Consider the following 16,537-nt stretch of genomic DNA (forward strand, 5'->3'; position numbering starts at 1 on the left):
GTCCAGCCATCTCACACCTCAGCTGGATGGTACTTTAAAATGAGATATACTTCCTGTCCTGCCCAGTTCCTGCAGTCATTAAGTCCCAAAGAAATCACACAGAGGTCTACATCAATTGTAAACTGATTGGCCCATTAGCTCAGGCTTTTATTAACTTTTATAACTTATATTAGCCCATTATTCTTATCTGTTAGCCATGTGGCTCATCAGTTGAGCTCACTGTACTCAGTCTCCTGAAGCAGTGTCCCCTAGGGAGTTGACATCCCATCAAGGAACAGCGCTGACTATCCATTACCAGCAGTTAGTAAGGTGCACTGTTGGAGGCCACTACTTTTAGGCCTTTTGGCCTGGACAAGATGCAATGGCACAGGGCAGTTTGGTTACCTTGTGTTAAGGGGCTGTAGCCATAAGATCACCTATGATGCTATTTTGCTGTTGTTTTCTCAAGACAGGGTTTCTCTTTTTAGCTTTGGAACTCACTGTCCAGACCAGACTGGTCTTGAACTCAGATATCCACCTGCCTCTACCTCCCGAGTGCTGAGATTAAAGATGTGTGCCACCACTAACTGGCAGAACATGATAGTATTTAACATGTATAAGATCCTACATTTTTTTTTAAATCTATTTATTTGTTATGTATACAGTATTCTCAGTGTTCTGTCTGCATGTATGCCTGCAGGCCAGAAGAGGGCACCGGATCTCATTACAAATGGTTGTGGCCACCATGTGGTTGCTGGGAATTGAACTCAGGACCGTTGGAGGAGCAGGCAGTGCTCTTGACCACTGAGCCATCTCTCCAGCCCTATAAGATCCTACATTGAAGAAAAAAAAAGAGTGCTAGAATAAGAAAATTAGTACTCCTAAGCCACAGTTGACAGGTTTAGTTTGTAGTTTGCTGCCATTTGAGACAGTCTTGTTTCACAGCCCACACTGGCCTCAAACTCAAATTCCTCCAGCCTGAGCCTCATACTTGAACACAGATGCCAACCACCATGTTGCCCATCTTGAAATGGTTTAATAAACTTTATTACAGCAAAGAACTTCTTTGTTGCATGTTTTCAAATAAGATATGAAGTGTAGTAATAGGAGCGGCAGGGCTGCATCCCCAGCACCCCAGCTGCCTGGCTAGCTTATGCCCAAAATAACAACACACAAACTGTATTCATTTAATCACTGCTTGGCCCATTTCTATCTAGCCTCTTCTAGGCTAACTCTCGCACCTGGACTAGCCCATTTCTAATATTCTATGTAGCACAGCTAGGTGCGCTTACCGGGAAGATTCTAGCCTATGTCCATCCTTGGTCGGAGCTTCATCCCTTGCGTCTGCCCAGGAGCCGGGAGCATGGTGTCTCTCTGAGGCGTCTGCTCCCGAGAGGAGAGCTGTGGAGTCTGAGCTCACTTCCTCTTCCTCCCAGCGTTCTGTTCTGTTTACTCCTTTCACCTATCTTCTAACCAATGAGGGCCAAGCAGTTTCTTTTTATTTAACCAATGACCTTCCTCCATCAATGAAGAAAAGCATTAATAACAAATTTCATGCCCTTTTTAAAAAGTCTATCAAATAAATTCAACATTCAGTTTACACATCTTAAAATGATTTTTATTGAATGGGTTTTAACAACATTGTTTTTAGACAGTGTGGCTACCACACACAAAAACAACACTGTCGTGAATGCTGTTGCATAGCCTCGGTGTCACCTAGCACGTTTGTATTTGGAATACAGTTAAGCTCTGACATCACATAATCAAGCAAACAGCAATGCATACTCTATTATTTAGAAAGACTTTGTGCATTTCAGTAAAAAATCATTTTGCAAGTGGTTTCAGCTTTAGCAACAGTCTCATTTGACACACTCCATATTTCATGCTCTCAAAATAAGTGGCCTAAAACTAGGTTTTTTTAAGTTACTGACATTAATGAATACCATTCAAGTCTACAGAACTAAAGTTTAACATTTTACATTATAAGCAGCAATAAGTTACTGATTATCTGGTGACAAATTCCATTCAAACTAAATACATCCTGTTACATTCAAAAGACATTTTGTAAATTTTAATATGCAATTTTGTATGCTACAGTGCAAAAGAATTAACATCCTAATGTTTCCTGAGCTTTAAGAAATTAACAATTTTCTGACCACTACTCTCAATTTAAAATAAGCTCCTTACTATGCAAAGCCATGTCAAAGCTATACAATTAAATTAGGTTGTTTTGAGAACTGAAAAGATTGGCTTAGGGTAATGAAAAGGTTTTCAAGAAGAAGTATTTACATCACTGAAGAGGGCACCTGGGTCTGCCCAGAACCAAAGTCAGAGAACCTAAACAGTACACTGAAAGACATGGTAAGTTATTTAAATATTACCAACTTATATTACACATTTAAACATACCCTCCCATAATGCCCAGTACAAAGGAATAAATGTGACAAAAGGTGAAAAATCAAAGAAATAAACATGCTTTAAGGAATGACTTGAATGCGCGTGCAAGTGCGGACGACTTCTCGTTAGAGCTCTGGACCCTCAACTACAACGACCGAGTTTCTACTTCAATCTTCTCCTCTGCTTGCAGTACATCGGGGTCCACATGAACCACCGGAGGTCGAAGAATAACTTCAGGCCCTCCACCATATATGGACTGCAGGAAATTCCATGTTTCTTCTGAAATTTGACCAGAGTCTGCTCCTAAAATTGTGTGCATGCAAAGAACGATGTTTACAAACATGAATATATTGCAGAATATAAGCTACAACACGTAATACTTTTAAATGTCTAAAGTTGTGTATTCCTAGTTCTTTTTTTTTAAAGCAATGTCTTTAATTTTGAACATTTTTTTTATGTTCTGTCTGCATGTATGCCTGCCCACCAGCAGAGGGCACCAGGTCTCATAGATGGTTGAGAGCCACCGTGTGGTTGCTGGGAATTGAACTCAGGACCTCTGGAAGAGCAGCCAGTGCTCTTAACCTCTGAGACATCTCTCCAGCCCTATTCCTAGTTCTTACCTACAACTCTAAAACCCTCCCACAACTAACACACACTGCTTTCCCACCCTTTATTCTACTGTAAGCCTGAACATCTCTGAATTAGGTTAATTAAAATAACAGGATGACTGGTTAGTATTTCTACCAGTGAGAAATCGTCACAAGTAAAGGTTTCAGCATTAATAAAGCATGTGGTGCAGGCCCGTGATCCCCACACGTGACAGGGAGAAACAGGAGGATCACAAGTTAAACCCATTCTGGGCTACATGGCACATTCAAGGCCAGTCTGGGGTACACTGAAAAGAAACTCTGTGTGTTTATTAAACAAACTTACCTTGCTTGAGCATCACATTACCACATTTAGTGACTGCAATTTTAGTGTTGTCGATAGGACCTGGAGGATCTAAATCAAAATGATAAAAGAATTATAAAATAAACACGTTCAAAGAAATGCTGCAAAGAAGTACATAATTTTATAGCTGAAATAACTGAGAACTACCAATAAAATCTAGTTAGTTATTTACTTACTTTTTATGAAATGCCATCTATTTTAAGTATCTTCCCAGCTTTGGGGATTTCAGTTGACCCAAAAACAACCAAGAAAGGTGAGAGGTCACCCAGCAACAAAGTCTAACAGTTTCTTAAGTGCTCACTGAGAACTACACATCAGATATTTTTTATGCTACAAAAAACCTTTGTAATATAAAAAAATATAAAATTCTCAGTTCCAAGTTTATTTATTTAAACCAAAATCATTATAAAATGAAATATTAAGAAGCCTCTTTTCTTTGAACATGAAAGTGCAATACTTCTCCATTCTCAAAAAGCTCCCAACAGACACGAGGAAGGAAAATAGGCATACGGTTTTAATGTATGTGTGGTCTGCTTTTGCATAATACATTGTTTAAAATACAGTTGAAGGGGCAGTCCAGGAGGACCAGTAGAACAAAGTATAATGCCGTTATGTTTAAAATTGCCATAATTAAGTCCATCACTTTGCTAACTTAAAAAGTAAACCAAGAAATTCAAATACATACATACATTTTTGTAAGCAACTCAACATATGAAGAACAGCTTATTTTCAAATTATTATTATTAATAGTAGTACTAGTATTGGAATAGATTCTGACTGTATAATCCTGGCTATGTGGAAGAGGCTGGCCTTAACTCCTCAGATGTCCCTGCCTCTGCCTCCCCAATGCTAGGATTAAAGGCGTGCACCAGGCCTTATCTTCAAATTTTTATACATAATTATTTTAAAAGGTCCACACTGTGTTCCACTGTACTAGATAAACTATAATTGACTCACCATTCTGTTGTGTGATATTTTAAGGTTTTTCTTTACCCAGGTTGGGAGAAGGTGGTCTTTGTGAGATGAAGTCTATTACACAGCATTTACTATGTAGACCAGGCTGGCCTCTAAAGTTTATCAGCATTAAGATTAAATTTATTTATGTATCTGTGTATGGGATGTGTGTGCCAGTGCCAATGGAGATGAGAAACAGGTGTCAGACTCCCCTGGAGCTGGAGCGAGAGGTGGTGATGAACTGACTGATGCAGATTCTGTCCCCAGAGGAGCGACAAGTGCTCTTAACTGCCAAGTCACCTATCTAGCCACTGGTATTAAAATTAAAGGCAATTTTAATTTTTTTATTCTTGCCTTAAGTAATAATTACAAATTCACAGCAATAAGACTATAAACTAGAATATAAGTTCCCTGAAATCATAGGTCTTTTTTGTTCACTAGTATAATCTCCAGTAATCACAGAATTAACAAACAAAACATAGCTAAGAAACTTTGAGTTCAGCACTTACCTCCGTCCTTACCCTTCACGAAACTCTCCCATTCTCTAAACCACTGCATACTGATACAATAAAAAGTTGCCGGAGAGTCCTCCTCTTGAAATGCTCTGTTGAGCTACAGAGAGAAAAAGTCAGACACCTAGTATCTGGAACTTGAGATATTCTCCTTCAGCATCCAACAAGGTAATTTCTCATACACCCGAGGTTATCTTAGTTCTAAGATACAGAGCAGTCTATCAATAAGTGACTCTAGATTATGTCTCAGAATATAACAAACATACAAAAGAGGAGCATGAGAAACAGGGTAAGAGAAGATGTCTGAAGCAAAGAATCCACTAAATACTTCGTATGTTTATTAGAAAAATCTTTCACCATAGCCAACTTAAAAAAAAGTAAAGATCAAATGGCTAGAAACACTGGTATGAAAAAGAGGTGCAATTAACAGGGCCTCAAAAGAATAATAAAGGGTATTAGAATGCTAATAACATCAGCATTTCCTGTTGGGCACAAAATAACAACGATATATACTAGATAAGGACAGACAACCAAATTCAGACTGCCAGTTCTTTAAGACTTTTAAATTGTTTTGTGTATGCCTGATACCCTCCTAATTCTCCGGCGTCTACAGTGATCACACACACACTTTTCTATTTACAGCTATTGATGTCACTGTCTCTCACCCCTATGAGCCTTTCCTTCAGCTCCACCACAGTTGAGCTCTCTTGACCACTTCAGCCCCTCACACTACTCTCAAGCTCTTTAAACCTTACTCAACACTTTGTCCTTCCCTAGAGATTTTTTTTAAGAAAATAGCTCATATAGCCCAGGTAGCCTCAAATTCCAGATACCCACGTGACCCCCAAAAGTTACAATTACAGGCATGTGGCACCACGCCCAGCTGCTCCTGACCCTTTAATATTTACCCAATTCAAGTATGCTGAGGCACTCAAAACCTACTTACATGGGATCCATAAAACACGATACGAAAAATTCTGGGTCTGTGTATGGTGTTTCTAAAAAAAAAAAAAATTAAGACCTGGACACAGTCAAAACAACCCTGTAAAGGGGCTGGAGAGATGGCTCAGAGGTTAAGAGCACTAGCTGCTCTTCCAGAGGTCATGAGTTCAATTCCCAGCAACCACATGCTGGCTCACAACCATCTGTAATGAGATCTGGTGCCTCTTCTGGTGTATATATGTTAACAGAACATTGTATGCATAATAAATAAATAAATCTAAAAAGAAAAAACAACCATGTACAATAAAGGAACTTCTGGAGGCATCACAATCCCTGACTCCAAATTGTACTACAGAGCTACAGTACTGAAAACAGACTGGTATTGGCATAAAAATAGACAGAAGGACCAATGGAACTGAATCGAAGACCTGAATATCAAGCCACATACTTTAGAACACCTGATTTTTGACAAAGAAGAAAAAATAAAAAAAAAGCATATTCAACAAATGGTTGAATAACTGGATATCAACATGTAAAAGAATAAAATAGATCCATATTTATTGCCGTGCATAAAATTCAAGTCCAAATGGATCAAAAACCTCAACATAAAACCAACCACACTGAACCTCATAGAAGAGACAGTGGGAAGTACATTTGAATACATTAGCACAGGAGATCACTTCTTAAATATGACCCCAATAGCACAGACACTGAGAAAAACAATTAATAAATGGGACCCCATGAAACTGAAAAGCTTTTGTAAAGCAACGGACACAGTCAACAAGACAAAACGGCAGCCTACATAATGGGGAAAGATCTTCACCCACCCCACATCAGACAAAGGGCTGATCTTTAAAATACACAAAGATCTCAAGAAATTGGTCATCAAAAGAACAAATAATCCAATTTAAAAAAAATGGAGTACAGACCTAAACAGAGAACTCTCAACAGAGGAATCTAAAATGGCTAAAAGACACTTAACAAAATGTTCGACATCCTTAGCCATCAGAGAAATGCAAATCCAAACAACTCTGAGATTCCATCTTACACCTGTAAGAACGACCCAGATCAAAACCACTGATGACAACGTATGCTGTGTGGTAAAGGGAACGCTCCGTGATTGCTGGTGGGAGTGCAAACTGGTAGAGCCGCTTTGGATGTCAGTGTGGTGATTTCTTAGAAAATCAGGAAACAACCTACCTCAAGACCCCAGCAATACTACTTTTGGATATATACCCAAAGATGCTCAATCATACCACAAGGACATGTGCTCAACCATGTTCATAGCAGCTTTGTTTGTCATAGCCAAAACCTGGAAACAGCCTAAATGCCCCTCGACTGAAGAATGGATAAAGACGATGTGGCACATTTATGCAATGGAGTACTACACAGTGCGGGGGGGGGGGGTGTAAATTGATGGATCTAGAAGACAGTGTATTGAGTGAGGTAACCCAGATCCAGAAAGACAAATATAGAATGTACTCACTCATAAGTGGCTTTTAGACATAAAAAGCAAAGAAAAACCAGCCTACAATTCACAATCCCAGAGAACCTACACAACAAAGAGGGCCCTAAGAGAAACATACATGGATCTAATCTACATGGGAAGTAGAAAAAGATAAGATCTCCTGAGTAAACTGGGAGCATGGGGATCATGGGACAGGTAGAAGGGAAAGGAGTGGAGAAAAATATATAGCTCAATAAAAACAATTTTTAAAAAAAGACCTGGGCATGGTGACATATAATCCCAGCACATTGGGGGTAAATGCAGGAAGAACAAACATTCAAAGCTAGCCTAGAATACAGAGACCCTGTCTCAATAATAAAGAAATCAAGGCAGGCCAGCAAGATGGCTCAATGAGTTTAGACACCACCAAGCCTGGTGACCAGTTGGATCCCTATGATTCATATAGTGGAAGCAAAGAACCAACTCCCTTAAGCTGTCTTTCACATACGTGGAATGTCAAAGTCATCACTGGTGTCTGTTACTTCTAAACCCTAAGGTCCTATGCTCACTTCATTTCCTCTGGTTTTTGGTTTGGTTCTTCAAACTGATCCTATCTGCTTTCTCAAGTTTCCAGAAACTCCACTTGTTTCCAGAGCACCAAGGTCACCTATTTCAGACCAAGCTGTTTATGACCTGGATATGAAATGTCCCCCAAAGGGTTATCCCTTAGGCTGGCAGTGGAACTGGGTATCATCTACATAACGCTGCTTTTGCGTGGTGTAAAATGTAACAAGAGCCTTAGAAGCTTATATCAAGGTTACAAAAAGCCATGGAGGGAAGGCAATGTGTAGCAGGGTCAGAGTCCACGTAAGGAGGCCCTGAAAAGACTAAGTTGCACTTGCCTTTATGCAAGAAACGTGCGATGTTTGCCAGGAAAGCTAATGGCACTGGGTGCAACCAGCCAAGAAAGGTCATATTTATCACATGCAATGGAACATAATCCTTAAGATTCTTTCATATTATTGCTTATGGGGTGGAGATATGAAACTCTGTCTTGTGTACTCAGGCCAGCCTCAAACTAGTACTCTATTGTTGAAGAGGATGATTCCTGTCATTCTGCTTTTTCCATAGGAATGCTCCACAGCAGGCTCTCTGTGTTGTTTTTTGAGTCTTCCAAGCTGGCCTCAAGTGTTCAGATACAGGTATATGCCAGGACACTTGACTTACACCATGGGCTCTCCATTGCTGAACAGTATCCCTCTGTACAACTCTAAGACATTTTGTTACTGATCTGATAGCTTTTGAACATTCCACTATTCCCACTTTAGGGTAACTTGTGAGCAAGACTGCTAAGGAGTTTTGTTTACAGCTTCTATGTGAACATAAGTTGTCATTTTCTCTGTAGTAAATACTTGCAAACAAGGCTGCTTAGAGTCAAAGACTAAGTGTTAAATCTATTTTTAAAAAAAGCAAACAAACAAATAAAAAACCCCAACCTACCAGGCTAGGCATATAGCTCCGTGGTAAATCACTTACCTAGCATTTTAATCTCTAATACCATAAAACAAATAAGCAAACAAATAACACATACCAGACTGCTATATCATTTAACTTGTGATCTCTTAAATTTCTATCATGGAGGAAAAAAGCTCACAAGCCCCCATGTCTAGTTGAGGAACTATTGACAACTGGTGGCTTCTGGAATAGAGAGAAAGTTTTCTTTCTTTTTCTTTTTTTAGATTTATTTATTATGTACACAGTATTCTATTTGCATGTTTGCCTACATGCCAGAAGAGGGCATCAGATCTCATTATAGATGGTTGTGAGCTGCCATGTAGTTGCTGGGAATTGAACTCAGGACCTTTGAAGAACTCAGGAAGCCAACAGTGCTCTGCGTCTGAGCCATCTCTCCAGCCCAAGAAAGTAGTCTTTTGTTTAAGGGTATTGTTGTCCATTAGGTAGACCATAGTACAATGACAGCCCTACACCCATGAGTACATGAGAAGCAGAAATTGCCTCAGTGGGTTATTTTTTAAAAAGGGATGGGTTGGTAGTGGTGTATGTCTTTAATCCCAGGACTCTCAGGCAGTAAAGGAAGGCAGCTTTCTAAAACTTTAAAACTAGCCTGGTTCACATAGTGAGTTTCAAGACAGCCAAGAGTAAGTACACAGTGAGTCTGTGTTGAGAGAGAGAGAGAGAGAGAGAGAGAGAGAGAGAGAGAGAGAGAACACAGGTGAGGTGTAGGAGTGGATCTGGGAGGAACAAGAGTAGATAAGTTGAAAATACACTGTATTTTCACATGTACAATGCAATTATGATATTCTCAAAGAAAAGCACTGCCACCAGATTTCGCCTACATTGCTTCTGATCATGGAATTAATTTTATACAAAGAAAAAAAGGTCTCACATCCATAAGGTTCACTGATCTTACCACAGGCTGCCACCCAAAAGCTGCTAGTCTGTAAAAGACTCAATTTCTGTACCCGATAGCAACAGTTTGCAGGCTTGAGAGTGTCCTATGTACTATGGTACATGCCCCCACTCTGGAAGTCAGTAACTTGTCTTCCCCATCAGTAGAATTTACAATGCTAAAATGTGGGTTATGGATGAAGAAAACCCACCCGCAACTTCCTACACTGGCACTCACAAAAACGTTCTCCCTATAGCCAGAACTCGAGCCTCTCCTGCTTCAGAGGATTTAGTTCCACAGGAAAAGTAGTTTTCATGGGACTGACTGGCCCCTGGTATAGTCCCTTGACTATGCTGTGTTTTTCAGGTCACTGACCCAACTGGGAAAGAGGAATTAAGAGTTCAAAATACTGGCTAAAATGATTAAGCTCAGTTACAGTGACTGCTTCCCAAATTATATTACACAAATGACGACTACACAAGAGCTGAGAGCTGAGAGCTAGGAAACAAGTGACGTGAGGGTGCGGTGCTGGCACTTCCCTTAACCTCAGCACTTGGGAGAAGGACCAAGCAGACCTGGTCTACACAGCAAGTGAGTTCAAGGACAGCCAGGGCTACACAGAAACCATGTCTTGAAAAACAACAATAAAAAGACCTCGTCTTAAAAATTTAACAGAAACTCCATTTTCTGTAGAATATTCCAAAGATAAATGATCACAAAATTGGTAACTGAAAAGGGAAATTTGTTTTTCAGTTCTGGAAACAAGCATCCAACATCAAAGTGCTCAGAGCACTGTTCCTGAAGATCTAGAGCCTCCACTTCCTCCTCCTTCAATCTGCCCTCCATCCTGCCATAGTACTCTGTCCCTTCTCTGTGTATCCTGAAAGGGACACTGACTGGATTTAGGTTTTATACAAACTTCTCAGGATGATTTCAACTCAAAATCCTATGCAAAGGCTCTTTTCAAGGTGTAATTGTCATTAAGGTCAATTCACAAAAGGCACAACATGGAAGAGCCTTTTAGGATCCAATATTCAATTGCATACAAATACTATTCAGTATTCCTATAACCTTTTACCAGAGGTTAAAACTTAACCTTACAGAAATCTAACAATTAAGACTATTGAGGGTCCAGACCCTTTGAGAATGAACATGCAGGTTCCTTTAGCAATCAACAGCCACAACCAGCTGCAGCCTGTACAGACTACAGACAACTCTAATGAGAGAACATACAATTTGGGAAGTCAAACTTCTTGCCATGGCAAATGCACAGGAAACAGAAATGCGCCCACAGGAAGACGAGAAGCAGAACTGTGGAGAACCGAGCAAGGCTGTCACAGCCGCGCAGGCAGGACCTGACGCCCACTGCGGCTCTCTCACTGCAGGCTGGCCATCTCTAGCTTACATAGCTTACAATTTGAAAGTGTTACATCTTTACCCGAATAAAAATTTCCAGTTCAGTTTTTCTTCGTTTCTCAATCTTCTCGGCCTCGATCTGGCAGGTGTGACAGATGTACAGGTGGTTGACCGCGGGTCCTCCTCCATACCTAGACACAGAGAGCGCAGGTCACAACTGCAGAAGGCCCGTGCTCGAGGACACTGCTGCTAGCTTTTTGTTTTTTAAATATTTATTTATTATGTATACAATATTCTGTCTGTGTGTATGTCTACAGGCCAGAAGAGGGCACCAGACCTCATTACAGATGGTTGTGAGCCACCATGTGGTTGCTGGGAATTGAACTCACGACCTTTGGAAGAACAGTCAGTGCTCTTAACCGCTGAGCCATCTCTCCAGCTCTGCTGCTAGCTTTTTTAATCAGTGTTTAAATTGCCAGTTACAAATAAGTCATGGGGCTGGCAAGATGGCGCAGTGGGTCTTAAAATAAGTTCTGAGTTTGTTCCTCAAGACCCCATGAAGGACTCAAAGCACTGTCTCCCTCCAGCTGCCCTCAGGTCTCCACCCGTGCTCCATAGCATGCATGCATGCATACATTACATAGCATAGCACACATTCACAGAATTACTTTAAAAAAATAAAAAATTTAAAGAATAAGTCCTATAGGAAAATTCTCAAAGTAATATAAAAAAAAATCACATTACCAACTCCGCTGTACGTGTCCCAGGGCAAACAGCACTGCCCACGTGACACCTACCCTGCTTTATCTACCTTTCATCTTGCCCTTACAGCTGCCTCTGCTACAGCGTTAAAGGGTTCAAAGATTAGCACAAAATATTCATAGTTATGCAAGCAAATTTTAATCAAATGAAGTTTTCCCATGCTCGAGTTAAAAGCACTTAATGAGTGCATTTTAATATTTAATTTAAAATGCTTAGAATGGAAATAACATTTAAAAACTTTATAATTTGGGAAGATATCCAATATTAGTAGCGTAGTGTACAACTATGAGAAATTTTGGTATTGGGGAGATGTATCATCCTTTAATGTACAAAATATACTACAACATATCTATAGACAATCATAAAATCACCATTATTTAGACTAGGGCCTCACAAACTAAGTCTTCCTACTAATACTTTAGAGTGACTAAATTAAGAAAAGGAATGTTCTTCCTAGGCATCAAATAATACAACACACTGGGCAGCTGTGACAGAACCCAACCCTTCTGTAACTGCTCTCACTTGCTTTACGACACCACACTGTTGAATTCAACAACAAACCTGCTATAGAGGTTATCCCAAATGTTCTGAGGCAGCATCAAAACTAAGTCTTCAATGTAACTAGCTTTTCGTGGAGGAATACCTAAAAAACATAGTTAACAAGTATACTTAATTTTTACTTTTTAAGCCATGCGATGGTGGCGCACGCCTTTAATCCCAGCACTCGGGAGGCAGAGGCAGGCAGATCTCTGTGAGTTCGAGACCAGCCTGGTCTACAGAGCTAGTTCCAGGACAGGCTCAAAAAAAATTTTTTACTCTTTAATTTCTCTATATGACTTTCAATAACTAACTTTTGCAGTGCTAGAGACTAAATCAAAAGTTTACTCAAGTAAAGCAAACACTCCCACACAAAAAGCTCTTGGTTGATTGGTTTTGGTTTTTTGAGACCAAGTTTCTCTGTGTAACAGCCCTGGCTGTCCTGGAACTCGCTCTGTAGACCAGGCTGGCCTCGAACTCACAGAGACCTGCTTCTGCCTGCAGAATGCTGGGATTAAAGGGGTGTGCCATCACCACCCAGCACATAAGGTCATTTTCATTTATTTATTTATTTATCCATTTACTTATTTATTTAACATACCAACCACAGTTTCTCCTCCCCTTTCCTCCCACCACCTCCCTTCTGCCTACCCCCTCATCCACTCCTCATCCAGCTCCATTCAGAAGGGGTAAAGCCTCCCACAGGAGTCAACAAAGCATGGCCTATCAGTAAGGTCATGTTTAATGGTGACTGGCCAATCCTTTTTTTTTTTTTTTGAGCCAGGGATTTACTCTGTAGCCCAGCCTGGCCTCAAACTCACAGAAATTCTTCTGCCTCAGACTCTCAAATAGTGGGATTACAGGAGTATACAACCATACCTGGCTTTCAATCACTGTTCTTAAATCTCTCCTTATAAAAAATGTAAGTAAAAAACATTTTTGGTAACTATGCTTCCTAAAGATGAGCATAGCATATGCCTTGAAATAAACATTCAGAATTATTTATTTATTTGGCAGCACTAGGGTTTGAGGCTAGGACCCTGAGCAAACCAAGCACGTGTTCAATCACTAACTGGCATCATTAGACTCAAATAATGCAACTTTATGTCTCTATATAAAATACAGGATATTCCCACCCCCGTATTTCCATTACAAAAATAATTAACAACAGCAAGTCTCGGACCATAAAGGTCAGTGCAAGCGTCCACAGAAAGGTCTTTATTACTGCAGGAGCAGACAGTAACAGCACATCCATCACAGGGCGTACATTACAGATAACAAATCCCAATCATGCTTCACACTCTAGAAAGCCACGTATTCACGAGAGAGAGACAGGTAAGAACCACACTGCCCAGGAACGGCCCTCCCAGGAGACGTGCATCAAGAGGGCTCACTCGACCGTAATTAGCCACCCAAGTATCTGACTCTAGCTCGAAATTAAAGCTTTCACAACATGGGACAGTCTCTGGCATTCTTAGCTCTAGTGTTAGGGTTCACACAGGGCCTATTTCTGAACCATAAGGGACCAAATACACTCAGGTCCAGATGGGGATGTGAGGGAAGGAAATTCATGGCTCTTTATTAATTTGCAAAGGATTTAACAGTGACCCTCTACCACTGTTTACATAACAATACTCCTTACCTCCATGAATGCAGAGAAAGTCATTATTTGAGATAGGGCCAGGTTCAGCAAAGGTCTTAAATTTATTTAACCACTGTCGAGATATATAAAACTGAAGGAGACTAGGCTCCATTATGTTCAGCAGATTCGATATCCTCCGCCTCTCCTTTTGGGCCTCTTCACTGCTCTTCCTGTGGAGGACAGAGATTCACTGAAGTTAATACACGTTTTACCACATTACACAGGCAGTGCGGCTCTTCACTATCAGACTTAAGATACATACTGCACTACAGATCTGATCAGTCCCTAAAGCATTTCAAGAGAAATAGTCTTTGTCCCACAGCTCAATACATTATACATTACCCTGAGGGTCAGCACTGAATCTTAACTATGGGTATCTATGTAACCCCTGGTACAAGGTAGACATTCAGTGTTAGTAAGATCAAGTCAGGGGGCTGAGCTGCATTCTTGGTTCCTGTTCCAGTATCTAGCATTTCCTTTTATAAGATGCTGAAATATATCAAAGATTTTTATAGTAATACCTTTTTTATTACAGGATATTTAGAGAAGAAATTTGGTATTTAATTCTGACTTTATATACTTTAAATGAACAAACTAATCCTGGGCCAGTGAGATGCTCAGGGGGTAAGGGTGCCTGCCAGCAAATCAGAGGAGTTCAATGCCCAGAACCCAACGGTTCTCTGACCTCCACAAACAAGCTTCAGTGCACACACGCAGCAACAAACATGCATATACACATAAATAAATAAATGCTAAAGAAAGAAATGAGGGGCTGGAGAGATAGCTCAACAGCTTGCTGTTCTTGCAGAGGACCTGGGTTAGATATGCAGAACCCACATGGTGGCTCACAGCCACCTGTAACTCCAGTTCCAGGGGAGCTGATGCCCTCTTATGACCTCCTCTGGCAGCAGACACACTTGTGGTGCACAGACTTACAAACATACAAAATACCTATATACATAAAATAAATTTAAGTGAACCTCTGAAAAAATAAACGCTTAAAAACAAACAAAAATCTTTCTAAAACAAAATATATCCCTTTGCCTGTCTATGAATTCTTGGTTTTCTGAACAGGGGGTCATCTATGAGCAGCTTCCTTCTCCTACTCGTAAGAGCACATTTGTCATTGTCAGAAGTGCGGGTCCTACAGAGATGTCCTTTCTTCCCGTCACCTGTAGAAAAGGACGTAGGCCTCGGCATTCTGCACGGTGGACTCGGAGACCTCAGTGACGCTCTGGTCATCGAACTCATACCACAGGTTATTTAAGCTGTTGCGGCAGTAAGCGATGTAGTGCCCACCTGGGTCGCAAGGAAAAGCGCCTGTTAGGGTCTATGTGTCACACCTACACGGCATCTGGAGCCTTACTGGGTCAGACTGCACTCAGCACTCCAGAAGACAGGAAGCACCAGACTTTTAGGCTTTTATTTTTGTTGTGAGATAACGCCTCACTATTGTAGCCCAGGCTGGCCGTGAACTGACAATCCTCCCACCTCAGCTTCCCAAGTGCTAAGAACACAGTGTGTTCCACCACACTTGCCCTAGACCATGTAGCCCTGAAAACCTTGTACGAAGCCCATCCTGTTAAAGCTGTTACCTTATAATTGCTATTCCGAATAGTCTAGGGAAAATATTTAGTTTTAAATTTAATGTCTCAAATGCCTCTTCTGACACATAATAATTGTACATATTTATGAGGAAGAAGATATAATTAGGGCAATTAACATCACAATCACCTTAAATGTGAGGAGTTCTTTGAAAGTCTCTGCTACCCAGGCTGGTCTTGAACTTAGCAGGCATTCAATGTTTACCAATAAAATCAAGCTAGATACTTAACCTGTATTCCTGGTACCTGACTTTTTTTTTTTTTTTTGGTATTGAATTCCTAATCCTGCCTTAGCTCTGGAGTATGGCAATGATAGGCATGTGCCACTACAGCCATTTTCCTAAATGGTTATTATTCACTTGGGTTAAGTCTGTTGTTTTTCTAATAATAAGGACTAAAATCTGTTTTTAAATTTTTCTTCCCTTGGTCAAGTGGGGCTTATTTAAGCAATCAACTTAGATACGTGTTTTTAATCAAAAACAAATGTCAAGCCTTTGTACTTACTGCTTGCAGTCCCATGATGACAGATGACTGACAGGAGGTCGTAGGTCACAATCTGCGCCGGGCTATCCTTTGCAAGAAATGGCTGAAGGTCCAGGCCTTCCAGAGGGAAGGAGACGTGGGTGCTGATTTTAGTAGAGAACATCAGCTCATGCCGAAACCTCTTAAGGTGAATACACAAGATCTAAAGAAAGAACAACCCGCATCCAAATGGTTAGGAACGTTTACAAGTGCTAAGAAGGACAATGAAGTTCTGCGTTATAAAAAAGGAAATGAGGCAGTTAATCACATACAATTAGAGTCATTTAAATGTATTTTTTAAATAATGTATTTTGGTTTTGGATTTTTTTCTTCCATTTTTAAAGGTCTCTTTGTGCAGTCCTGACTGGCCTAGAAGTTAATTGCTATATAGACCCAGGCTGGCCTAAAACTCAAGATATTTGCAGAACCACCGCACCTGTCTCATCTTATATTCTCAATAAGAGTCTCTGAAGTATTTACATAATCAAAGTAGGAATGATAAATATCACCCTGAATTCTAAC

General features: G+C 40.4%; 1 protein-coding gene across 2 annotated transcripts in view; it reads right to left on the reverse strand.

Annotated features, from left to right (window-relative positions):
- Nucleotides 1-2,223: 2,223 nt before the first annotated feature.
- Nucleotides 2,224-16,537, reverse strand: part of Usp33 (ubiquitin specific peptidase 33) — a 49,439-nt gene continuing 35,125 nt past the window's right edge. For both annotated transcript variants that reach the window (XM_041648555.1, XM_041648546.1), the window contains exons 17-24: nt 15,998-16,178; nt 15,062-15,188; nt 13,890-14,059; nt 12,272-12,353; nt 11,031-11,139; nt 4,791-4,893; nt 3,310-3,378; nt 2,224-2,679 (exon numbers count right to left, since the gene is read on the reverse strand). In XM_041648555.1, the coding sequence (XP_041504489.1) occupies nt 2,522-2,679; nt 3,310-3,378; nt 4,791-4,893; nt 11,031-11,139; nt 12,272-12,353; nt 13,890-14,059; nt 15,062-15,188; nt 15,998-16,178 (999 nt within the window). In that variant the 3' untranslated portion in view covers nt 2,224-2,521. The remainder of the gene's footprint in view (nt 2,680-3,309; nt 3,379-4,790; nt 4,894-11,030; nt 11,140-12,271; nt 12,354-13,889; nt 14,060-15,061; nt 15,189-15,997; nt 16,179-16,537) is intronic.

Source organism: Microtus oregoni, unplaced genomic scaffold (genome assembly GCF_018167655.1).
Source record: "Microtus oregoni isolate MIOR12 unplaced genomic scaffold, Mior012 000000F_ref0000247, whole genome shotgun sequence".
In the NCBI taxonomy this organism is placed as follows: domain Eukaryota; kingdom Metazoa; phylum Chordata; class Mammalia; order Rodentia; family Cricetidae; genus Microtus; species Microtus oregoni.